The sequence below is a fragment of the Aythya marila genome (assembly GCF_965140915.1).
Source record: "Aythya marila genome assembly, chromosome: 10".
Lineage (NCBI taxonomy): Eukaryota > Metazoa > Chordata > Aves > Anseriformes > Anatidae > Aythya > Aythya marila.
In genome coordinates this window covers 2330182-2351121 of record NC_139051.1, presented here as the reverse complement: position 1 = coordinate 2351121, position 20940 = coordinate 2330182, and the positions used below count along the sequence as shown (strand labels likewise).

At 43.8% G+C, this 20940-nt stretch overlaps 1 protein-coding gene across 2 annotated transcripts in view; it reads left to right on the top strand.

Annotated features, from left to right (window-relative positions):
• Positions 1-20940, top strand: part of LOC309881978 (contactin-4) — a 296368-nt gene that overhangs the window by 158089 nt on the left and 117339 nt on the right. For both annotated transcript variants that reach the window (XR_014318217.1, XM_082768563.1), the window contains exon 4: positions 20314-20440. Coding sequence is in view for 1 of the 2 variants with exons in the window: in XM_082768563.1 (XP_082624689.1) it covers positions 20314-20440 (127 nt within the window). In the remaining variant the exon portion in view is untranslated. The remainder of the gene's footprint in view (positions 1-20313; positions 20441-20940) is intronic.

The following is a 20940-nucleotide window of genomic DNA, read 5'->3' as shown; positions in this document are numbered from 1 at the left end:
TTGTAATATGAATTTATAATTTGTCAGAGCTCCAGCCAGGTAGGCAGACGCCAAGTTTGCTCCACGGCATCAGCACCAATGCGTGGAACAAGCATTTGGTCACTGCGATGCCTTCAGGCAGAGCCCTGGGTCGGTACCAGTGGTTACGCTGAGCAGCACAGAGCCCTGCCAGTGCTGCTGCATCCTCTGTGCTGCCCCAAAAAGTAAGGATTTGTCCCTCCTGACAAATAGCAGGGGTCTTCCGATAGCCTGAGTCCTTAGGCTGACATCTGTCAAAGAATGCCAGTTTAAATCATCCCAGGAGCCATCTCGTTTTCTTTTAATGACCCAGGATTTTCATGTTGTGCCATCCTGCTCCTTGTTCCCTCTGCCTTACTGATCTTTTGTATGATTTCTGCATTTCACCACTAGCTAAATCTTTTCTACAGTGCATGAATCACCGTGCAATTCTGTCATTAGTCAGCACCCCTTTCGGTGCCAGTGGCAGCACAGCGCTAGGTGTTGGTTACTCAGCCACAGTCATATTTATCAAAAGAAAAATGAGCAGAAAAGGTGAAAGGGCAGGAAAATACAAGCGTGCGCAAACCCCCGTGATGGACGTTTGTTTACAAACATGTCCTTTTCTGCAGCTCTGGCTGCAGGAGCGGTGTGTGAATGTTAAATTACAGCTCTTCCCCCCGGGGAGCTGCAACAGGAGTGCGCTGGGCTTGTGTAGGGGACCCGGGGGACGGGGAGCACAAGGCACTGAGTGGGTGTCAGCGCTGATGCAGCATGCAAAGACAAGCTCTGCAAACGCAACCAAAACCACTTAAAGTGGAATTAAAAGGTACAGTTAGCGCTACCACATGTGAAGTGTGACCAGGGTAAGAAAGTGTAGAACTATTTAATATTACACCCATGCCCAAAAAGCACTAACCAGAGGCATTCAGTGCCTGGTTTTAGCTGCAACTTCATAATCCAGAGCACGTTTAATGCACGTGGCTAATGCCTTTTTTTTTTTTTTTTTTTTTTTTTTTTAATATAAAAGCATGCAAGCAGATACTAAGGACAGCAAATCCTTGTGTGAGGCAAAGCATAGGGTTGTCTCCATCATCATGAAAGAACAATGTTTGACAGGCATTAGTCATGTTAATTAAACCCCTGCAGGGTGCAAGAAAGGGGGCATTTGGATGTTGTGTCAATGTAGGATTTAGAGCTCATTCATACAACCAAAGGGTTTTGTTGGCAGGAGATGGCACAGGGAATTGTCCCTGTTGGTAGCTGGGTGCTGAACTGCTGGACGGAGCTACTCTGTGCTTTCTCATCCAAAAATAGTAAATTTGATTTTGGAGCAGAAATGACACTGAAAATCAGTGAGATGCTGTTTTAAAAACAAGCAAAATACACTTTCTCCCTCCGAGTGATCTCACAAATGAGATCAAACCTAGAGCAAGAGGAAGGCAGAGGACTTTGTCATCAGGTAACTGTTGCATTTAGAGTTTTGACCATTCCCAGCAGGTCCAGAACTTGGCACATCCTGGTAAGGATGTTCCAGTGGCATCACTGCAGTCAGTAATAGCTCAATTAATATGTTTCTCCTTTTTTTTTTTTTTTTTTTTTTTTTTTGAGTGTTGTCAAACCAAACTTTTACTTGAAGTCGCCATTTCAGTTCATTTTGGCAGCTGTCAGGCTCGGAGTGTCCGTTCAGTTGTGGCTGTGCTGTTTCTGAAACATGCTTGCTGTGTATAAAATGTGCTTATAGTGTTGGTTTTTCGTGGTGATACAAACTAAATGTGCCTGTCAGTGTTTTGCAAGATTGATTTGTGAAAGGCTGTTAGCCTGTGAGGTCTTACACGTTGGAGTCAGCAGCACAGTTCACAGCTCCTGCAAGGTGTTGTGTTTAAAATTATGTTGGAGGCTTTTAATGATTCTTCTCTAATTTAACTTTCCTTATTGTCACATCCATTACTGGTAAAACTTAACCACCTCATCTTATTTTTAAGTGTAGATATTCTCTGGTGTTTTACTGCTTCTAGAAGTATTTAGGAGAGGATGCATGAAAATACAGCAGTTAGCAGCACGGCGGTTAGCAGGGATTTTATGTAATTTGGTGGAGATCATAACAGAGCTTTAAAAAATATTACGGAGAGTGCATTTTTAACGTGTATTGGCTGGTAAGATGTGCCAGTCCAAACCAGCGGAATTGCTCACAAGAGGGTAGATCTTCCTGTGCTTAATAGATTGCAGGATGGGGATTCGGACATGGGTTCCTGCAGGAAGGCAGGTCCCATGGGCTGCACCCAGCGGCCAGGCTGAGGGCATGGGGCCGCTGGTCCCCAATGCCTGCTCTGCACTGGCTAAGAGGTGAAATGGGAGAAAATACAAAGCATTTGTGGCTTCTTTGCTTAGCCATACATGGGACATGGAGGAAGCCACATGTTGTGCAGGAGTTGGGCTTTCTCCTCAGATCGTTGCAGCTGGTGAACAGGAGAGTTTAAAAACTATTTACGTCGTGTCTGAGGACTTCAGATGATTTCATGAAAATTCATCAGTTACTCTGCAGCTGCCCACATAGCATTTAAAGCAATAAAAAGATGTATTGGTTTCACTATACAAATGTATTAGCACCCAGTCCGTACGTATATGAAAAGTGTAGTAGCTAAGCCATGAATGGGAACATATTACTGGGGTGTCTGTACTGTATAGGGCTTGACTTCAGCTGTCCTTCCTTGTTAATACAATCTAAAACAAACAGTAAATGTTGCAAATAAACCCCACATAGAAAGGATGCATGAAAATACAGCAGTTAGCAGCACAGCAGCAAGCAGGGGGATGTCAGCAAGCTGTTGTTTTTTGTGTTGTGTTGAAGAACAACCAGAATACACGTGAGGCTGAGCAGAGCTGCAGCCTGCTTGATAATGCCGTTCAGAACGATGTGTTCGTGGTTCAGCACATGCATCCAGAGCAGGAATGTCAGGGTGTGTGTGTGCGGGCCGGTTAATTAGAAAGCCGTCTGATTTCCCTAAAGAAGCTATGATATAGTGATAAAAAAAAAATAATCCTCTGTGGTGGGCATCCTTCATGGGAGGATCAGATGTATTAGTTTTCACCCAAAGCAAGGCTGCAGCGTGTGTGTGCAGCAGTTCTTCAACCATGAGCCCTGACACGCTGCCTCTGTAGTATGCCTTTAATGTGTGCGGATACAGCTGCTGCTTCCAAAACCCACAGGTGCCAGCCCACGCTAACTAACTGGTAGCCAGGTGTGGGCAACCTCGTCTGACTTAAACTGGACACGGCGAAACTGCAATGCTCAGGAAGCTGGAAGATGCTGTGCTGCAGAGCAACCTGGAAGCTCACAGGGGCTTGTGACTTGGCCCCTTGCCCGTGCTCATTTCCAAGTTGTTTGTTTTTTTTTTTCTCCTGAAGAGTCATGCACCCTTAGCCATTTGTGGCCTTAAGTTATTTTTTTTAATGTTTGTAAATATTGTGTAGTATAAATCCAGTTCTGAGTACCAATTTCCTGTGGGTTGTATTTAGTTTTCTGTAATAACACCGTGCTTTTGAGAAGGTGATTTTGATAGCTGCTAAATGTTCCAACAAAATCACCATATAATTCTTTTCCTTTGGAGCATATTTTTAATACTGCTTGTTCCAGGTGGTTTCAGAAACTCAATTTGTGAATCAGAGCCAGAGCTGTATGAAAAAAAATAAGTGTACAGTCAATGAAAGCAGGTGATTGGGATCCTTTGTCAGAGATGCCACAGTGGGCACTAATTACGGTGTCAGCTATTCTGTATCTTAATCAATTTCAGTAATCTCATTTATAATTTTTGCTCTTACCCACGAGTAGTTATTCAAAGAAGTAAATTGACTATCTGTGTAATTTGGTTCTTGGACACAAAAGGTTCAAAATTAACTTTCTTTTTTTCCCCTGGAGAAATCTTTCCTCCCTGCAGTTTGATGTTCTGCTAATTGTGCCTTTGTCCCCTTTTGTTTCCTAAAGGTGACAGCGACACCTGAATGGGCTCGGTGTGCACCATGCAGCCCCCGGCTGCTCTTGCTCTGCGCCACCCAGTGCACCCCCTTATTGCCACTGGTTTTCTGTGTTCCAGCACGAATAAAACTGCAGCAGCACAGAGAAGTCAGGGCTTGTGATCAGGTCCCTAAAATCAGCCTGGCTTGTTTGCATCTGTCCCTTGCTGGAGAGAAATGAAGTCTGGTTTAGTGCGTTTGGGAACTAATGAAGCAATATCGTAAATCAGAGGAGTAAGCAGGGTGCCCGTCAGCGTGGGGCTTGTGATAGTCTTTGGATCTCGTCTCGCTGCTGCTGACAATGAGCACCTTCAGGATGCAGTCTTTCTGCTTGACGCTGCTACAGGTGGTTACTTAAAACAATCAATTTACAAAGAACATTTTTTTACTTTTCATGCTGTTAAAGCAAATTGGTATGTAATTAGATTTATATACTGAATAATCTCATTTGCATATCCAATTAATTCTTCCTGTTTTCATTTGTTAGGGTTGGATTCACATTAGTAGTAAAAATAACACTTAAATTAGCGAGGATTCAAATTTTCCTTTACTATAATTTGCGCAAGATGTTGCATTAAAGCTTGGTCCTCAGTATTTTCTTCCTTTTAGAGGCGATTAAATAACACGGAAAAAAGCAATGAAAAGAAAATAACCTCTGGTGCAGAAGCAATAAGGGTCTGTTTGAGCTGACCAAAGCGAATGTGTCAGGAATTTAGGATCTTTAAGTGCTACAACCCCTAAGCAAGTGTCTTTGGAACTTTCATCAGGGCTGAGAAGTCAGCAAGCGATGTATTTATATAGATGTGCAGAAGGCAGCATGTTCCCAGTGCGTGTGAGGCGTGCAGATCGTAGCCCTGTTTCCCACTTGTCCTTATGGTTTATTTTGCCCAAATTTGGGAAAAGAGATCTGTTAGGTGTAGAGGAAAAAAGAAAGGGGTAGACGAGTCTATCTAAAAAGATAAGTGCCACAGTGCTGGCGTTAAATGTCCCGAAACATCCACTGCACAAGCTCGAGTGGGCTGGTGCTATGAACTACCTGTTTTCACCTTTTCCTGACGATGACCTTGCTGCTCAGCTCTGGGCACCCTTTGCCCTTGTCACAACGAGATCAGTGGCAGAGGGATCTGCATCTCCCCTAATAGTTAAGGGTCTTGATTTCAGTTTAATTCCCAAGCACTTGATTGCACGTTTGCCTAGTAGCTCTCTGCTTTTATTTGATTCTAACATTTTGAGCAGCTTGTTCTGCAAAATGTTAACTGTCTGCGGGAAATCACTGCAACTGAATATACAAAATGCTACCCAAAAAACACTGTTTTATTCATTTGGTGTAAAAAGCAGGGCTTGGAGTTACGGTCTTTTATTATTATTGGATGGCTAATGAAAGGATTTAATTACAAAGGGAAAGACTCATGGCAAAGGGTTGATGCACAAAGCCTGGAAAACTGTCTGGGGGCTTCTTTCAATCAGTGTTTGACTTCAGGTGGCTTTAGCAGGAGTTGTGTCCATGAGAAAGGGATTAGCAAGGAGTTGGTGTATGTATATCCATGGCAAGGCTGCAAAATGAGCACGGGGTGTTGCAGAGTGAGGGCTTGAGACCTGAAAGTGAAAACAATGTATTTAAGTGATTTAATAAATGAGGGAAATACTGTTAAATTGTGTTGCACTCATTTAAGTTATGTCCTAAACTAAATCGCTTTGGGTCCCAAGTAGCAGCCATCGGTTATTAGCTAAACCCAGTGCCAAGAAGTAAAAAATAAATAGGTAGAAGTACTTAGCTATTGCCTACTTCTCCAAACAGTGCACTTGCAGCACTGTTTCTACCTAAGCATCCCTACCTAAAAGGTGAAGCCACTCCTGCAGAAGCTGCAGCAGGCAACCAGCAGGTCACAGGAACCACCTCCGTTGTGCTGCAGTTTCAAAATACAAAGGAGGAGACAATTGGTGGCAAAACAATTCCTGAGCAGCACTGGTTTCCTCATGAGGAGCAACTACACCTCTGTGCTCAGTAATAAAAATAAATGCCGGCACAGAGCCCGCGCCCTGCCAGCCTTGGCTGTTGCTGCACGATATGAATAGATGTGCAGATAATATATTCCCTCTCTTGTTCTCTCTAATCTGTCTGCCTACTTTGTAAACTGCACTCGAGCAAGCTACAAACAGCTTTTAGTTTCTGAGGGCAGGAAAAGACAGTACACATCCCTGCGTGGCAGGAAACTAAGTGAGAATGACCTCTAGCTCTAAGGCACTTATTGAAAACCTATTTTAAATTGAATACACAAGCCAAGATAATACAGGCTGTTTGATAAGAAACATTAGAGAAATCCATAACATCAGGCTTTTTATTATAGGTTTATTACATCAATCTCTCCAGTGGGTAATGGAACTTGTAAATATACTCTTATGTAGGAGTCTCCTTGCGGGCTTTTTATTCATGCTGAAGTAAGCACAGCAAACTTATTTGCTGTCAGGGTACATTGAATTTAAGATTAGTATTTATTTTGGATCTAAAGAGGTTTTGCTTTTGTGAATTGGAGCTGGAGCAGCTGTGGGAGGGGCAGCAGGGGAGGGCAGGGGCACAACAGCCTCCCCAGGGCTCTGGCTGGCACCAGCCATGGTGGGACAAGGGGCAGGCGTGGGGACCAGTACAGCGGGTGGAAAAGTAGCCTGTGTGTAAGGGAAAGGGGTCAGCACCTCTCTGTGCCAGTCTCAGTGGGGTTTTTACTATAGGCGCATTTGTTCCTTGGTGTTTGTGGACCTGTAATTCTTGCCTGGAGGTGAGCAGAGTCGTGCCGCCGTAGCAATCAGGCAGCATGCTTTTGCTGACATGGGAGAGGCTGCGGGTAAGTTCCTGCTGGATGAAAAGTTAAGAAAAAGTTTATGCAGAAGTTCAAAGGACAAAGAAAGTTGTAGCAGTGTTAACAAAAAAAAAAAAAAAATCTTACCAGCTTACAAGTCTGTTCGTTGGAGGATATAGTAATTAATTGGTAGCTAATTTAATATAGGGACACATCTGCTTAATTAGAAGATGTTAATTGCAAGGACCAGAAACCTGCTAAAGTGCCAGCAAAGTCAGCATTTAACACATGACTCTAACAGCTTGACTGTTGTGCAGTTAATTCCTGTTCTAATTATAGGGCTGTATTTTCATTCATACTGTACCATGCGATCGCTGTTGTAACTGGGCTGCAAGTGGCTGTATTTCGATATCAGATATATTCTTTTTATTTTACATTGCACAGTTTGGGTGCATTCTTGGAATTGCAAAACCCCATTGGAGTCGCACACCCTTCACTCCACGAGTTGGTTGCAATTGGGGTCCGTGCCGGCCTTCTGATGGGTGACAGAGGTGCAAGTCCCACAGCTGGAGACCCTGAGCCCAGTTTCTGGTCCTGGGGTCCCCCATGGTGGGTGCCCTGGCAGGGGGCAGGCTCCAAAACCCCCCTGCAGCACAGGGTGTGGGTATGCTGCTGCCTGTGGGGTTGGGGTCAACTCCTGGGATGCTGCAGAATAAGCAGGGCCGGATGTGAGTGATGTTTTGTTTTTGCAGCATTTGTAAAGATCTTTTACTGCCTAAGACGGATGATGACTGAAGAATGAAGGATGTGTAGGTTTAAGGTCTGAGGGTGTAACAAATGTGCTTGTACCGAGAAACTGCTGCTGTATCAAACCCAGGTGACAGAAACCATCCTGTTCACACACCTGGCTGCATGTTTTCCTTTTCTTCCACCCCCAGTTATTAGGCAGTAGCGCTGCCAGTAACGTGCATCAGCAAACAGGACAGCACTGTTCTGGTTCTATGTTCTCCCATGGATTAATTATGCATTATCATTTCCATCTCTTCCATATTTAAAAGATAGCAATTTTTTTAAGAAAAGGCGTTCGCTATCATGTCTTTGAACTATTTTTGGCCGCCTCCTAGGTGCTCCCTCCAAGCCCTGCAGGCAGAGGCTTCAAGCACTTCGCATTTGAAGCGCTCTCAGCACAGCAGGTTGAGGCGAACAGGTCAAGAGAAACTTCCTTCGCTGCTTTGATTTTTTGCAGCTAACAGAAACAGAGACAGCAGAGTGCTACCAAAGCATCCCAGAAAGTTACTCGCAGTTTAATTACTTTGTCTGCATCTTCCTCATTATGCTGTGTGGTGGTATATTTCTTGAAGTGAAAAGTCAAGCTCTTATTTCCAGACTAAAGACTGCTTGCAGGAGTCCTTATTTGTCTGCGAGGCAGCTAACTAAACCAGTCAGTAGGCTCTTTGTAGTGCAGTTCTCAATCCAGTATAATCCTTAATTTTCAAAACCAAGAAACCCATTATTTTTTGTAATTGTAATGAAAAAATTGCTGAAGCAGTGCACATTATTTTGATTGCCCATTAAGCCCTCCCTCCACTAGAATGAAATTATATGGGTTTTGATGATTTTCATGCTTTTAACTTCTAACTTGTTTTGTTTTGGTTTTGCTAAATTACAAAAAAAATAATAATAATAATTTAAAAATAAACCTCTCCTGGCATTGGGTGTCTTCCAGTTGCCAGAGGACTGCAAATGGTCACGGCATCCAGACAAGTAATGTGCATCAACTCCTGGTGCCTTCCTGAGGTTTGGGGTTATTTATAGTAAAATACAGCAAGGCATAACATTTACTGATTTGCACTGAAGTTCCAACCTATGGCTTTTGTAAAAGCTTTAGCAACTTGCTTGTTCAACATAAGCAGACATATAGTGACTGATTTACTGCACTGGATAACATCAACACAGTAAAAAGTATAATTTCTTATAGAACAATGAAATCTGTTTATAATTGTAAAGTAATAGCCCTCAGTCAGATGATTTTCTCCTAAAGAAAAGCACTTCATCTCACTGCCATTCAGCTGTTGATATTTAGTGGTATTTATTTATTTATTGTCTCTGTTATCGTTTTATTGTAGTGCACTTCTCTGGAGCTTTTCCTAACATCCTTTGTCTAGCATCAAAACAAGAGCCTCCTGGGGCAGGGGGGGCAGCCAGCTCTGTTTCATCTCCTGAGGCACAATTACTCCGTGTTTATCCGCAATGCCCCAGGGTGACACGGTGCAGAGGGAGGACTTCTCCCCTGCGAGCACCACGCAGGCTCACACAAACCTCCTGCAGCATCCAGATGTGTCTGTGCTGCCGCCTTCCCTGTGAGTCCTGGGATGGCACCGTGGTGGTGGAACAGCCTTGGGAGGTTTGGTAGTGTGACTCCTCACTCACACTGATGCTGGTTTGCAAACCATTTGGAGAAAATGTTATTTCCATCAGGTCATGGTCTAGTTGTGTTTGGAGCATTGCTGTCCTCCTTGTGAGGATTCAGAAACCTCCTTATATTGCAATCCTTATATTGCATTAAGAATTGTGTTTCAGGGAGCAGTTTTCTCCTGAAATTAAAAAGGAGCTTTTCTCCCAGAAGTGGCCCTGGATGGTGAGGCCAGAGCAATCTCACCACGCTGCTGCAGAGATGCGGGGGAAAGATGTTTGAAAGCTCAACCTGGTAGTGTTACACCAGATAGAGAAAAGATTTAGCTCACAAATGCCATCAATCAGAGCAGTTTCTAAGGGTACTAAATTGCAGTGTAAGAAGTCGTAAAAGTCAGGGGGTTGACAGCTATTACTGATTTTTTTCCCCTGCTGCATCACTTAAAGTTCATAACATCCTTTAAAAATTAAAAGGACATGTTCTATCCGTGGACAGATTGTACAAATTGTGCTCCCGGTTGCTCTTTTGATTTCTACTGATTAAACTCCAGGAACTTTATTTAAGCTCCTCTCAGTCTGGCATTTGGTGGCACTTAGGTTTTGTGTGGGACCCTGTGCTTGTGCACAGAGGGTCTGGTCCCTCTGCAGGGATGCCCCAATGGGGTACCTGCTGACTTCCAGCCCTTGCAGAAGCATTGGGGCATCTCAATGAGTGCTGCAGGTCGGGGCAGCAATGCCTATTGTAGCTGCTCTGCTGAGGGCTGCAGAAACACAGTTAAAAAATAATAGTAATTATATATATATATATACACACACACACACACACACACATATATATATATATATATATATTTTTTTTTTAAGAGGGACAGCTCTTCAAATGTGCCCTGGGGCCGTGCAGTCCCACTGACTTCAGTGAAATGCTGGAGATTTATGCCAGCTGAGGTGCCCAGCTGGTGTCCCCACAGCACACTTCAGATGCCTTAAATCCATTTATAGAACATAACCACCTGGGGATTATAACACCGGAGCCTGTTTAGAGGATTAAACATGTTATTGCTTTGGCAGCAGTGGGAAAAGCTAGCAAGGTTTCCCCATCCATGGCCAGGAGCCTGCTCAGCACTGTGGAGCAGGGCAGTAGGCTGCCTGGCATCTCTCAGGGGGCAGGCAGCGCCGTGAGGGCTGCAGGGAGGGCTTCCTTTAACCTCTCAGTGGAGCTCCAAAGAGAGGTTATTCAGTCCTCCTAAATAAGGTGGTTCTTGTTAGACCCCAGGTACTCAGGGTGTCCTCCGGCTTTGTATTCAAGGCAGCCAGAGGTGACTGCAAGCTGCTGCTGACGATTTTTGCACTGAAAATATCCATGTATAATATTGTAAACATGAGGCTTCCCTCACTGACCATTCTGTCTATTATGCTAAAATGTGTCGTATTGAAATGGTTTGTTTTTTCTTAAGGGAATGGGCTGAACCTGCTAGAAATAGTAACACAAACTCAACATGCAGTGTCTGTGGTGAAGGTGATGCTTTAAAGGTGCCTGTGCCACCAGGCTGGGATGGACGGGCACGTCAGCATCAGAGGGCCGAGGATGTTATCCTGGATGGGAGCATGTCTTGGGAGAAACTCCTTGCCCATGTGCTCTTTCCTTAACATTACTTACTCTTTCTTTATACTGAAATTCAGGTAGAAAAACTGCAAATCACAAACTCCTTTTCCATAAGTTTTAGAGGCTGGCTTCAAACAGGGGCTGCGTGCCTTGGCTGGGCCTGTTGGTACAGCAGCTCTCAGCTCTGCCTCTCCCGGTGCTGTGCAAATAAACGCAGAGCCAAAGTCGTCTCCACCATGTTCCTGTGGGGACAGCACTGTGGTTTCTTGCCATAATTGCAGAGTGTGCACCCGTGACCCAGGACAAGCAGATTTACAGTGCCACGCTGACAAGCTGAGCCGCTGCACCAGCATTTTCTGACCGGTGACACAGTGCAAATTAGGCTCCCAGTCGTTCGCTCAGACCCTGCCACTCTGATTATCCATTGCTCGCCGCTGCTCGCAGGATGCTGCAATTTGATCTGCTTATTGGTAAATATTGGAGAGTGGGATCCAGTGTCTAAACCTTGCTGTAAATAGCCGGGAAAAAGTTGGCAGGAATCAGCCTTACTTCTGACAGTGGCTAATGTACTTTAACCTGAAAACACAAAATCAGGCTTCACCTTGAAAAACGCATGGGAGACCATTCCTTTCACCTTGCAGGTTTCCGTGGAGTTGGGCTCCTCAATCAATGCAGAGCTGGCACAAGTTGCCAGAGTTGTCTTTGTTTTTCAAGCAATGGATGATGCAGAGATTATAGGTTATTGCTCCAGGGACTTCTCTTTTCCAAGACTCCAGTATTTTAAAGGAAAAAGGCTTTTTCAGTATATTTTGTACCAGTTTAGCATCTACTGTTGGGGTGGGGAGGATAACATTTATTAGCCTGGCTTTTACGTACCTTCCTTATTACATGAAACATTAAAATCAATTGAAGTTCAGGGAGGTACAGTGGATAGGAAGTATGTGGCTTTTAATTTAAAATATGCACACAGACACACTACTTCAGCTTTTTTTATAATACCCACTTTATAGTACCTGTCATACTCGAGGCAACTGAAAATCTTATAATAACGATGCATGTTCTTCTTGGGAGACAGCAATTATATCAATATCTTAAATTTTACTAATAAATCAATAGCTAATTAGTACAGCCATTAGACCTTTGAAGTACCTTATCCACAAATAGCTCTGTATGAGAACACAGAGCATTGGAGGAATCTGCAGTTCCAGGGAGGAGGATGAAGAGCAGTTGGAGGCAGCTTTGTATTCACAATGACATGCTGTGCTGTGACTTGGCCAGACGTGAAAGTCATGTCAAACTGGCCAGAAGTAAATGTGAAGGTTTTTAATAGTCTAGGATGCTGGCAACAGCTTTCTGAAAGAATTTCACAAATTCAGGTCTGTTGGAAACACTTCCTTAAGAATGAGACAAAAGCCACTTTCTGACAGAAACCAAAATCTTTTCCCATCTTCAGCCACTGCATCCAGAACTCGTGTTCAACACCAATAGCAAAAAATCAGCCTGGTATCGATTTGTGCCTGCTGGATAGCGGGTGCAGTCAGGATGCACAAATCCTGGGAACAGTTCTTGTGGTTTGGCTTTCCCTGTGCTTCCCAGGAGACTGCAGACCTCTCTGGAAGGAAGCCACCATTGCCAACAGCATAGGGCCATGAGGACCCATGGCCATAGGTCACCGGGTGCAGGATGTGGCACTGCCCCTGTGGTGACAGGCCGCCTGCATGCTGGGAGATGGATGAGGGTAATGGATCGAGGCAAAGCTCAAAGCTGCCATGTCAGTGGGTAAGATTAGTGCCATTGATGGAGTAAACCCCGAGCCACAATTGTCTCCCTTAAGGACTAATTTCTCTGTCATTGATTGACCTCTTAAGTGTAATCTGTCATGTCCTGCATTGAATTAAAAGATATATATAAGCCATGAAATACATTTTGTGCCAGTGTTTCATTTAAAGCAGTACATAGTCCAATCATCTGAGGTGCACAGATTCAGTTCTTAGACATGCAGCATTTCAGAGCAGGGCAGCCAACAACCAGCGTCTGCATTTACAAGTAGGGGCTATGTTGAAGATGTCTAACTGCTGTTTGAAATTTGTGTAGCACGTCAAAGGTGGTTGAGCGCAGCCCTTATGGATGATGCCAAACACACCTATCATTTCTTTTTCATTCGTACAGGAGTTTTAATTACCCCCAGTGTTTGGTTGCCACAATCATGCTCATTGTGTCTATATACAGTGGTGAAACAAATGAGCATGAGCTAAAGTGAGGCAGTGATCATTTTTTCTCTATAACCCACAGGTTTGACCAGTTAAGTAATGACTTAGTACCATGAGTTACTGTAACAATGGCCTTAGGGGAACAGAAAGAAAGAAAGTGTAGAAAATATTTCCAGCAGCTGAAGAACCAATTCCGGGGTTTTGTCTTGGGCTCAGTTGGCGGTGTGGTGGTGCCATCCTGGTGGCTGTATCCCTGTTCACAGCTCAGGTCTGAGAGAGTTGCACATGAACAGCAAAGGTCATTTATTCTGTCAGGAACCCATAGGTAAGTCTATAGGAATGAACTCTTTACGGTAGGTTTTTAGGTAACACCAGCTTAGTGTACTTACTCCTGGTGACAGAGTATGTTTGGAAATATTCCCAACAGTTAAGTTATGAAGCAGCTTTTGAGAACCTATGGAAGCTTTTATATTATTAATCTCCTAAAAACAGAATGTGTGTATTTGTTATTTTAAAAAGGAAAATGTGTATTTTTATGACTGCTCAATAGTTGCAACATAATGTATTGTGTCAGCATTAACAGAAGTATTTTAATTTCCTATCATTCTTTTTCCTGTGGTTAGTTACATCATGGTTTCACCAGGGCTAGAAGTTAACTTACAAGACATCAGAACAAGATTGATTATTATATATTTAAAATTATCTTGCAGAAATCACCCTTTGGTGATTTCTACTATTTCAGCAGTGCAACATGTGGCACATTCTGTGTTAACTTATGTAACTGATCTTACGGCCGAGAAGCTCCAATGTTGTTGTTCTTATAATCATTCATTGCTCTATCCTGGGCTGATACCATCCTCAGCAGAGCAGTGAGAGTTTATCTGTTTATTTTCCTGATGTCAGCTGTGATGACTCAGGGAGCAGGAGGCTCAGTAAAGAAATTTGTGATTTTCTGCAGCAATGAAGAACTATGCTTTTATCATATACTGAAGGGAACATCTGTGATCATAATCATCCTGTTGACTTACGAAGATAACACCAATTACGTTCCATTAAATGAGGTTTTTGTCGTAGTACAAGTCGCTCATTACGCTGCACCAGGAATCGCCTCCTCCCGGTGTCTAGACCGGGCGCGAGGCAGACGCGCTTGCTTTGGCGTGTGCGGATCAGGTAACAGCATTTTATCTGAAAAGCGCTAACTTGACAGCGTTTTGGCATAATTACTCATCTGGTACTTCAGTAGGTGAAATTACAGCACAGCCGTGGTGCACGCAGGCTGACGGAGAGGCTTTGGAGGTGAATTCCCGGAGCCAGGGCTGACCCCGACTGTGCTCAGCCGCCGCAGGCCGCAGCAGAGGCAGCGGCTGGGGCCGGCTCCTGACCTCCCGTAATTGACAGACTCTGAGCTCTCCTCGAAGGTCAGAGCACGCCCGCGTCAGGGTGGATGTGTTTAACCCTGCCTTTAATTCAGAGTGCTTCAGATATTCGGGTCACTCATAAATGGAGTCCTCAGGCCAGCGCTGTCTCCATTTCAAATGCCGGAGCTCTTCCACACCTGCATTTACGAGAGCGAAGATTTATTTCTTCCTGTCGTCTGAGCTTTAGGGATCCTCCGGATTTTTATAGTTTCGTTACTGTCTCTGAGGAACATCTGACACTGCTTTTGAACTCAGCCATCAGATTCATGCCTATTGCATGTCACCTGTCAAACACGGCTTTCCACTTTAACTGTGTCAGTACAGCAGGGATCTGGGAAGCAGAGGTCTGTCAGGGAGGAGAGGCAGGAAAGAGGAGGGGGCATCCAGCTCACAGCTTTTGCTGGGGACCCTCAGGGTGCTGGGGAACAAGCCCAGCCCAGCGACCTGACTGATGGCACCATGAGGAGTAGGAGAGGTGGGTGTCATTGTGCTCAGCCACTCTCAGCCTGCAGGTGATGTGTGTCTGTGGTTTTTGTGAGGATGCTGAGCCATTCTCACAGCCCAGGTACAACAGAGCATTACAGAGGAACTTCAAAAAGAGGGGTTTATGTACTGATAAGGTGGTGTGGGTGAGAAGGAAGGAAAGAGCCTTGTAGCTTCTTTCAGCTTTGCTCCCTATGACGGTATCTGGTTTTGTTGTTGTTTGGTTTTCTTTCTGTATATTGACTCATCCCTAAACATGAGGTCCAACTGCGGTGCAGAGGCACGCAGGCACGGTGGCAGCCCCAGGACAGAGGCAGGCTGGTTCTGTCTCCAAACAGGCAGAGCCGAGACCCTTCCCTTAAAACAATGCTTTGTGCAGGACGTTTTGAATCTCCTTTTTGGAAACACATCTTTTGTTGCTTTTGCATGGGAAGAGCCTTGAGCAGGTCCTGTTTGTTAGGAAGCCTAAGGATAATTCTTAGCAGGAGTATCTGATATAAACATTTCTCTCTTATCATTTCAAAGCCGTTAGCACCACTTGCGTGTGTGGTTGATGTTAATAGAAGCAAAAGGCAAAAAATAAAGAGTGATCCAGCCAGTTTAGGCTTTTCCCACACAAGAGGCTGTAATGCAGCTGGCTAACCTTGCCGGTGCTGCGCTGCGTTAATCAGCGCTGCCCTTGAGCTCTCCTATCTAGTTCTCTTCCTGGTCTCCTGAAGAGTTTGCTCTTCCCAGGGTGCAGTTTTGTCTTGAAGAAATACCGACTTGTAGCTCTGTATGAAAACGCTCCGGCATACATAGCAGAAACCAATTCCCTCAGCAGCAAACAAGGGGAGGATTTTTATCATTTATCCTGGAAATACTCCAAGAATTCTCTCCTCGCTTTAGTTATTATCTTCCCCCACAGTGTGGAATATTCAATTAAACCTTCTCTCAAATTGGCCATAACTTTCAACGAAAATTAAAGCAGTCCTATTTAGCTAACAATATCCATCACTGGGCCTAATGTTCAGAGAGAATAAGAATGGTTTCACCTGTTCGTTTGAATTAACCTCAGCTGACATTCTTCATGTTTCAATTCCTCAGAAGTGCAGGAAGACAACAAGCATTGAGCATCACACTGAATGTGCTGGCTCTCAGGTCTGGGCTACTGGAGGGATACATAAAATATCTGCTTCGTTTGGAGTATATTTAAATGAGTCTGGTGTTTTTCAATAGATTTTGTTATTCACTATAAATAAATATATATATCAGCAGAAGCTAGGATAGCAGAATGTTCTGCTAAATTATCTATCACATTCTGTCCAACAGCATATGGGCATATACTTCATACTGTGTTTAAAACTGATGCTTTTATCATGAAATCACTGAAATTTCCTATACCCTGCATTTTCCTGAAAGACACAGAGTTCTCTCGAAGGAGGCAAAACCAGAGTCGTAGCACATTTGTTTCATCTGACAGGGGGAAAAAATGCTTTTTGGTAACCAATCTTGTTTGCAACTTGTCTTAAGCTCAGGGCAGCTCAGTGTTCATTCTGGGTTAGCTCATTTTGGGCTTGAGCAAAAGAAACGTAACTCAGAAAAATAAAATCTGTCACTAGGAGAGAGGCTCAGCAGTTAGCTTGTCCAGGAAGGTTCCTTACTGCATTTTCCCAGGACAGTGACAAACCTGTAAGGAGTCACAGAGGTTATGCAATAGCTGCTGAAAATCATGAAGAGCAAAGTGAGCTATAATAACTGAAGGGAGCAAGAGCAGCTGTCATATTTGTACATACCTATGTGTACTGCATCATCATGCTGGTCAATTAAATATCTCAAAGAGAGCCTAATGAACATGATTTGATTCTTTATAAAGGAGGGCAAATAGAAAGCCAGTTTAACTCAGAAAAGTGCCTTCATTTGGCATCGGTGGGCTTGTGTATCAAGCTCCTAGAGCTCATCAGTGATAAGCTGAAAATTGTTGTTTAATAGCTGCAAGTCCCTGAGCATCACTGCAATAGGAATGAAGTAACCACTTTTATAAAAATAAAATGTGAAATTCACATTTAGAAGTTATCTGGATAGTAAAACTTTTTTGCTACAAAACACTGCACTGTTTTTGTAATATAGTAATGCATTTGCCTGTGCTGGCAGTAAGCATGCGAGATCCCTTTTTATCCAGCAGTATTATAAGTTAGTTAAAAATATTTATGGTACTGATACTTCTAGTTTTCCCCCTATAAGAATCTAGATGCAGTTTGTTCTATTTATTATTGAGTGTTTAGTGTTCTTTGAACCAAATCTACACCTTCTAAAAGGCACCATGGCTCCACGCACCGCAGCAGGGTCTATGCTGCAGTGTTCTCTATCAGGCATTTGGCTGTAGAAAAAGGACTACAGACGAGATTAAATAGTTTGGACTTGCTTATCTGGGTTATACACTGGCAGCAATAAGAGAAAGAAGAAAGAATAGGCACTTAAAATAATTTTATCTGCACGGTGTTGTGAGGCTGCTTCCTCTCCTTGTGTTCTGATCCACGCAGCTGCGTTTAGAGCCCCTCTGCCGGCCCTGGCAGCAGCCCCATGGTTGTGCCCAGGCTCTATTCTTTCCAGTTAAAGGAAGGCGAGCAATTTTTATTTTTTTTTTTCTGCATAAAAGCTGAATGTTAAGAAGCAACAGCAGCAGATGATGTCATTTTTGGAGAGTGGCTTCGTTTGGTATCTTTAGTGAGTTTCTATTGTGTGAAAATATGTAGCTTAGGCAAATTAAGTTCATTAGGCTTTTTGCCCATTTCTGAGCATTTCTAACTTTGTAGTTCTCTACCTTTGGTGTCTGTGACTTCTGAATCATACACTAACGATGCAGACAGGTTGCAGTGTTGTGCAGAAGCATAACTCCTGGCTGGGCCCCCTTGGCACCGTGTCACTGTACCCTGAAGAGCAGTGTCACCCCCTGCCACGGCACCGGGACAGTCCAGGCCCTGCTCCTGCAGCCGAGCGATGTCCTGGGCATATGGGGACACATTTAGTGTTGGGTGGTTGGGTCCTTCTATTTGTTTGTGCATTTTCCAATGCCATCTACTTTTTGACACAAGGTGTATTTTCCTGCGAGGGAACCTGACTGATTTCCTGACTGAGAATCTGACCTTTGGCGTGATGTGACACAATATAGGTGGTCACATGATAATTGAAATAACACTAAATGACAGTGTGGCGTGACTTGAGTCCTTTGGTGGGGACACAGGTGACACAGCCCGAGCCAGCACGATTCAGTAAGTGAATTCTCTGCTATGGTTTGGCTTCTGCCTGTCCCAGCATGTTGAAGCTATGGGAGTTAAAATGAGGACCCAAGCTCCAGGCCAGCTTCTGAATTTTACCATTAGAAAATTAAAATGTATTTTAATTCTTTTGTTTTCAAATCCATTAATATAGTACTCAGAGCTATAATCTTTATGGGCCAGATTGTAATATTCTTTCTCGCAGTAAATGAATCAGCGCAACTGGTTAAGGAGTCGAGCAGCCCTGGGTCTCAGAAACAAGTCAGGATTTAATCATCTAGCCCTCTATGCTTTACAGTTATTATTATCTTTTTCTGCCAGCAACAGTAAGTTGCACACAGGTATAATTTAAAGCTAGAGATTATGCAGAATGTGTTTTGAATAATAGATGAGTCTCAGTCAGATATCGTTAACATATAATTAAAAATAAAGATAAATACAACTGATACGACTATATTCTTCATACAGTCTCTTTTGTGACAGTACCTGAGGGAGGAGACATGGGAAAGGTTGCTCTATTATAATCTTCCTGGCAGAGTCTCTCTGAAATCATCCTGTGGAAAAGACAGAATTTTCTCCCCGGAGTGCAGAGTTGTTGTTCCATCTCCTGATACACCCGGCTGGCTCCCCAAGCATTGCGGGGCTGCAAGGGCTGTTCCCAGTCATCCTCACCCTCCTCCAGTCAGGAAGACGCATCTTCTTCTGTTCATTCACATTTCTTTCTTACTTTTTGGTACATCCTATCATCTTTTTATTTTATTTATTCTTTCTTCTCTGACCTCCTACACCAACAAATTCCCTGCATGTCTGTCCAGACAGACTTGCGGCCCCACAGCAGCCTGTAGTGCCGTGGGCTCACGGCACTGGCCACGTTAGGATGGGTCATGGCATGGGTGGATGCTTTCCAGCTACCTTGCTCCATGGGTGAATTGATGTCAATCATCACTCGTACTTGTGGAGAATGCTGTTAGCCAGGCTTTCCGATGGCCTTTGATATGTACCCTGGAGAAAAGAGCAGCATTTGGAGTGTGGCCCACTGGGCTTTATTCATCTCTGTCTAATGTAATTCCTAGGAAATGAGTTCAAATGCAGATACGTATTTCAGGTCCTTTATCAATACACTTTTCAGTCAGAGATAATTTTTGGCAGGAAAGTCTTACAATAAGAGAGTTTTTGGTGAGGTTTTTGTATTTTCTGGTGTCATAGGAATCAGAAGTACCGACTACTTGGGCTTCTTCCCACAGGTTTGATTCTGCCACTTCTGTGCTAGTTTTGCTCTCAGAAGCAGAGATGCCAAATACAGCAGGAGATGAAAAATAAAGTATTTTGAAGCCTTTCTGTTCTTCCAGTTACTGTTTAGATTGGAGGGGGGCAGAAACAGGAGCTGTGCCTACCTGGTGTTTGGCTGCTGCGCTGCAACGCAGTGTGATTGCTATTGCCAGGTACAAACCCTGCTGCTGCTGCTGCTTATCTTCTTGTCGCTTACGGTCATGATAATGCTGAAAAGGGTGGCCGGAGGAATAAAATCAATAGCATTGTGTAACGTGGCAGCTGTGTGCTTGAGGTGGTGAAAGCCAGGATGCTAAGCGAGGCCACGTCCCCTCTGAGATGCTGCTGTGCAGCTACAGCCACCAACTGTGAAGAGTGCTGAGTCCTTGGATGGCAGATCCAGCCCTTCTGAGGGATTTTCTGGGGAATTGTACCTGCTGGTCAACATCCAGATAACGTGTTGTGTGGCTGTGTTTAATTGTGTTGTTGATTTTTTAATTTACAGAGAAATTTTTCAGTTTTTAAAAGTGAAGCTTAAGCATTCCAATTTTACTCGAGCTGTGTTACAACCATAAGACTGTGCCTGTTCCCATTCATTGAGCTTTGGGTAGAATTTCAATCTGTCCTCTAGTTAGCATGTAGACGTTTTCATGAATGTTGAGTCCATGCAATGTCCAATGGCTTTTGAAAAAAAAAAAAAAAAAAAAACATCTGGGTTCTCTAAAGTCAAGTGTAGTTACAGCTTCTTTTTAGGGTGAGTGGTAGCCAGTCTCTTTCTGCCAAGGTGCTATTTTAGCTTCTGATGCATGGAGATTCCTGCAAGTCTCTCTCACATTTTTCTTTTCATTAATACAGACGACAACACACTGCATGGGCCAGTTTTCCTGCAGGAACCCAGCAGCATGATCTTCCCATTGGATTCAGAGGAAAAGAAAGTGAAGCTGAACTGTGAAGTCAAAGGAAATCCCAGACCAACTGTTGGGTTTGTTGAATGCTTAACTGCTCCTTAGCACCATCACTGCGCTACGGTCATGTCATCCTGCAACCTTTTTCCTGCACATGTCACCCAGTCTAACTCAGCTGTGCCCCTGGGGTTCTCGCAGTGCTGATACCAAAGAAAAAGGCACCAAGCATGTGCTGCAACACAATTGCAAAATTTGGTTCAAAAAGGTTATGAAGGGACTATAAATCATGTTGGCTTCCTCATTTTTCCATACACATGGACAAAGCTCTCAATGGTTTTCAGCTTTATTAACTGCTTTGAGGTCCTCATGAAAAAAAGATGCTGCTGTTCTTGTTCTACACATCCACTTGGGCTGATGTAAATCATTTTGGTTGATCCCCCCTCTCCCACCCCACCTTTTAGAGCCTTTTTTATTGTTTTTAACCAAAGTAAAGGGCGCTTTGAAACCTGTGGGACTCATAAGACCTCAGCCCACCTGCTGCCTTCTGCCATGAGTACTTGGTGTAGCAGACTGTTGT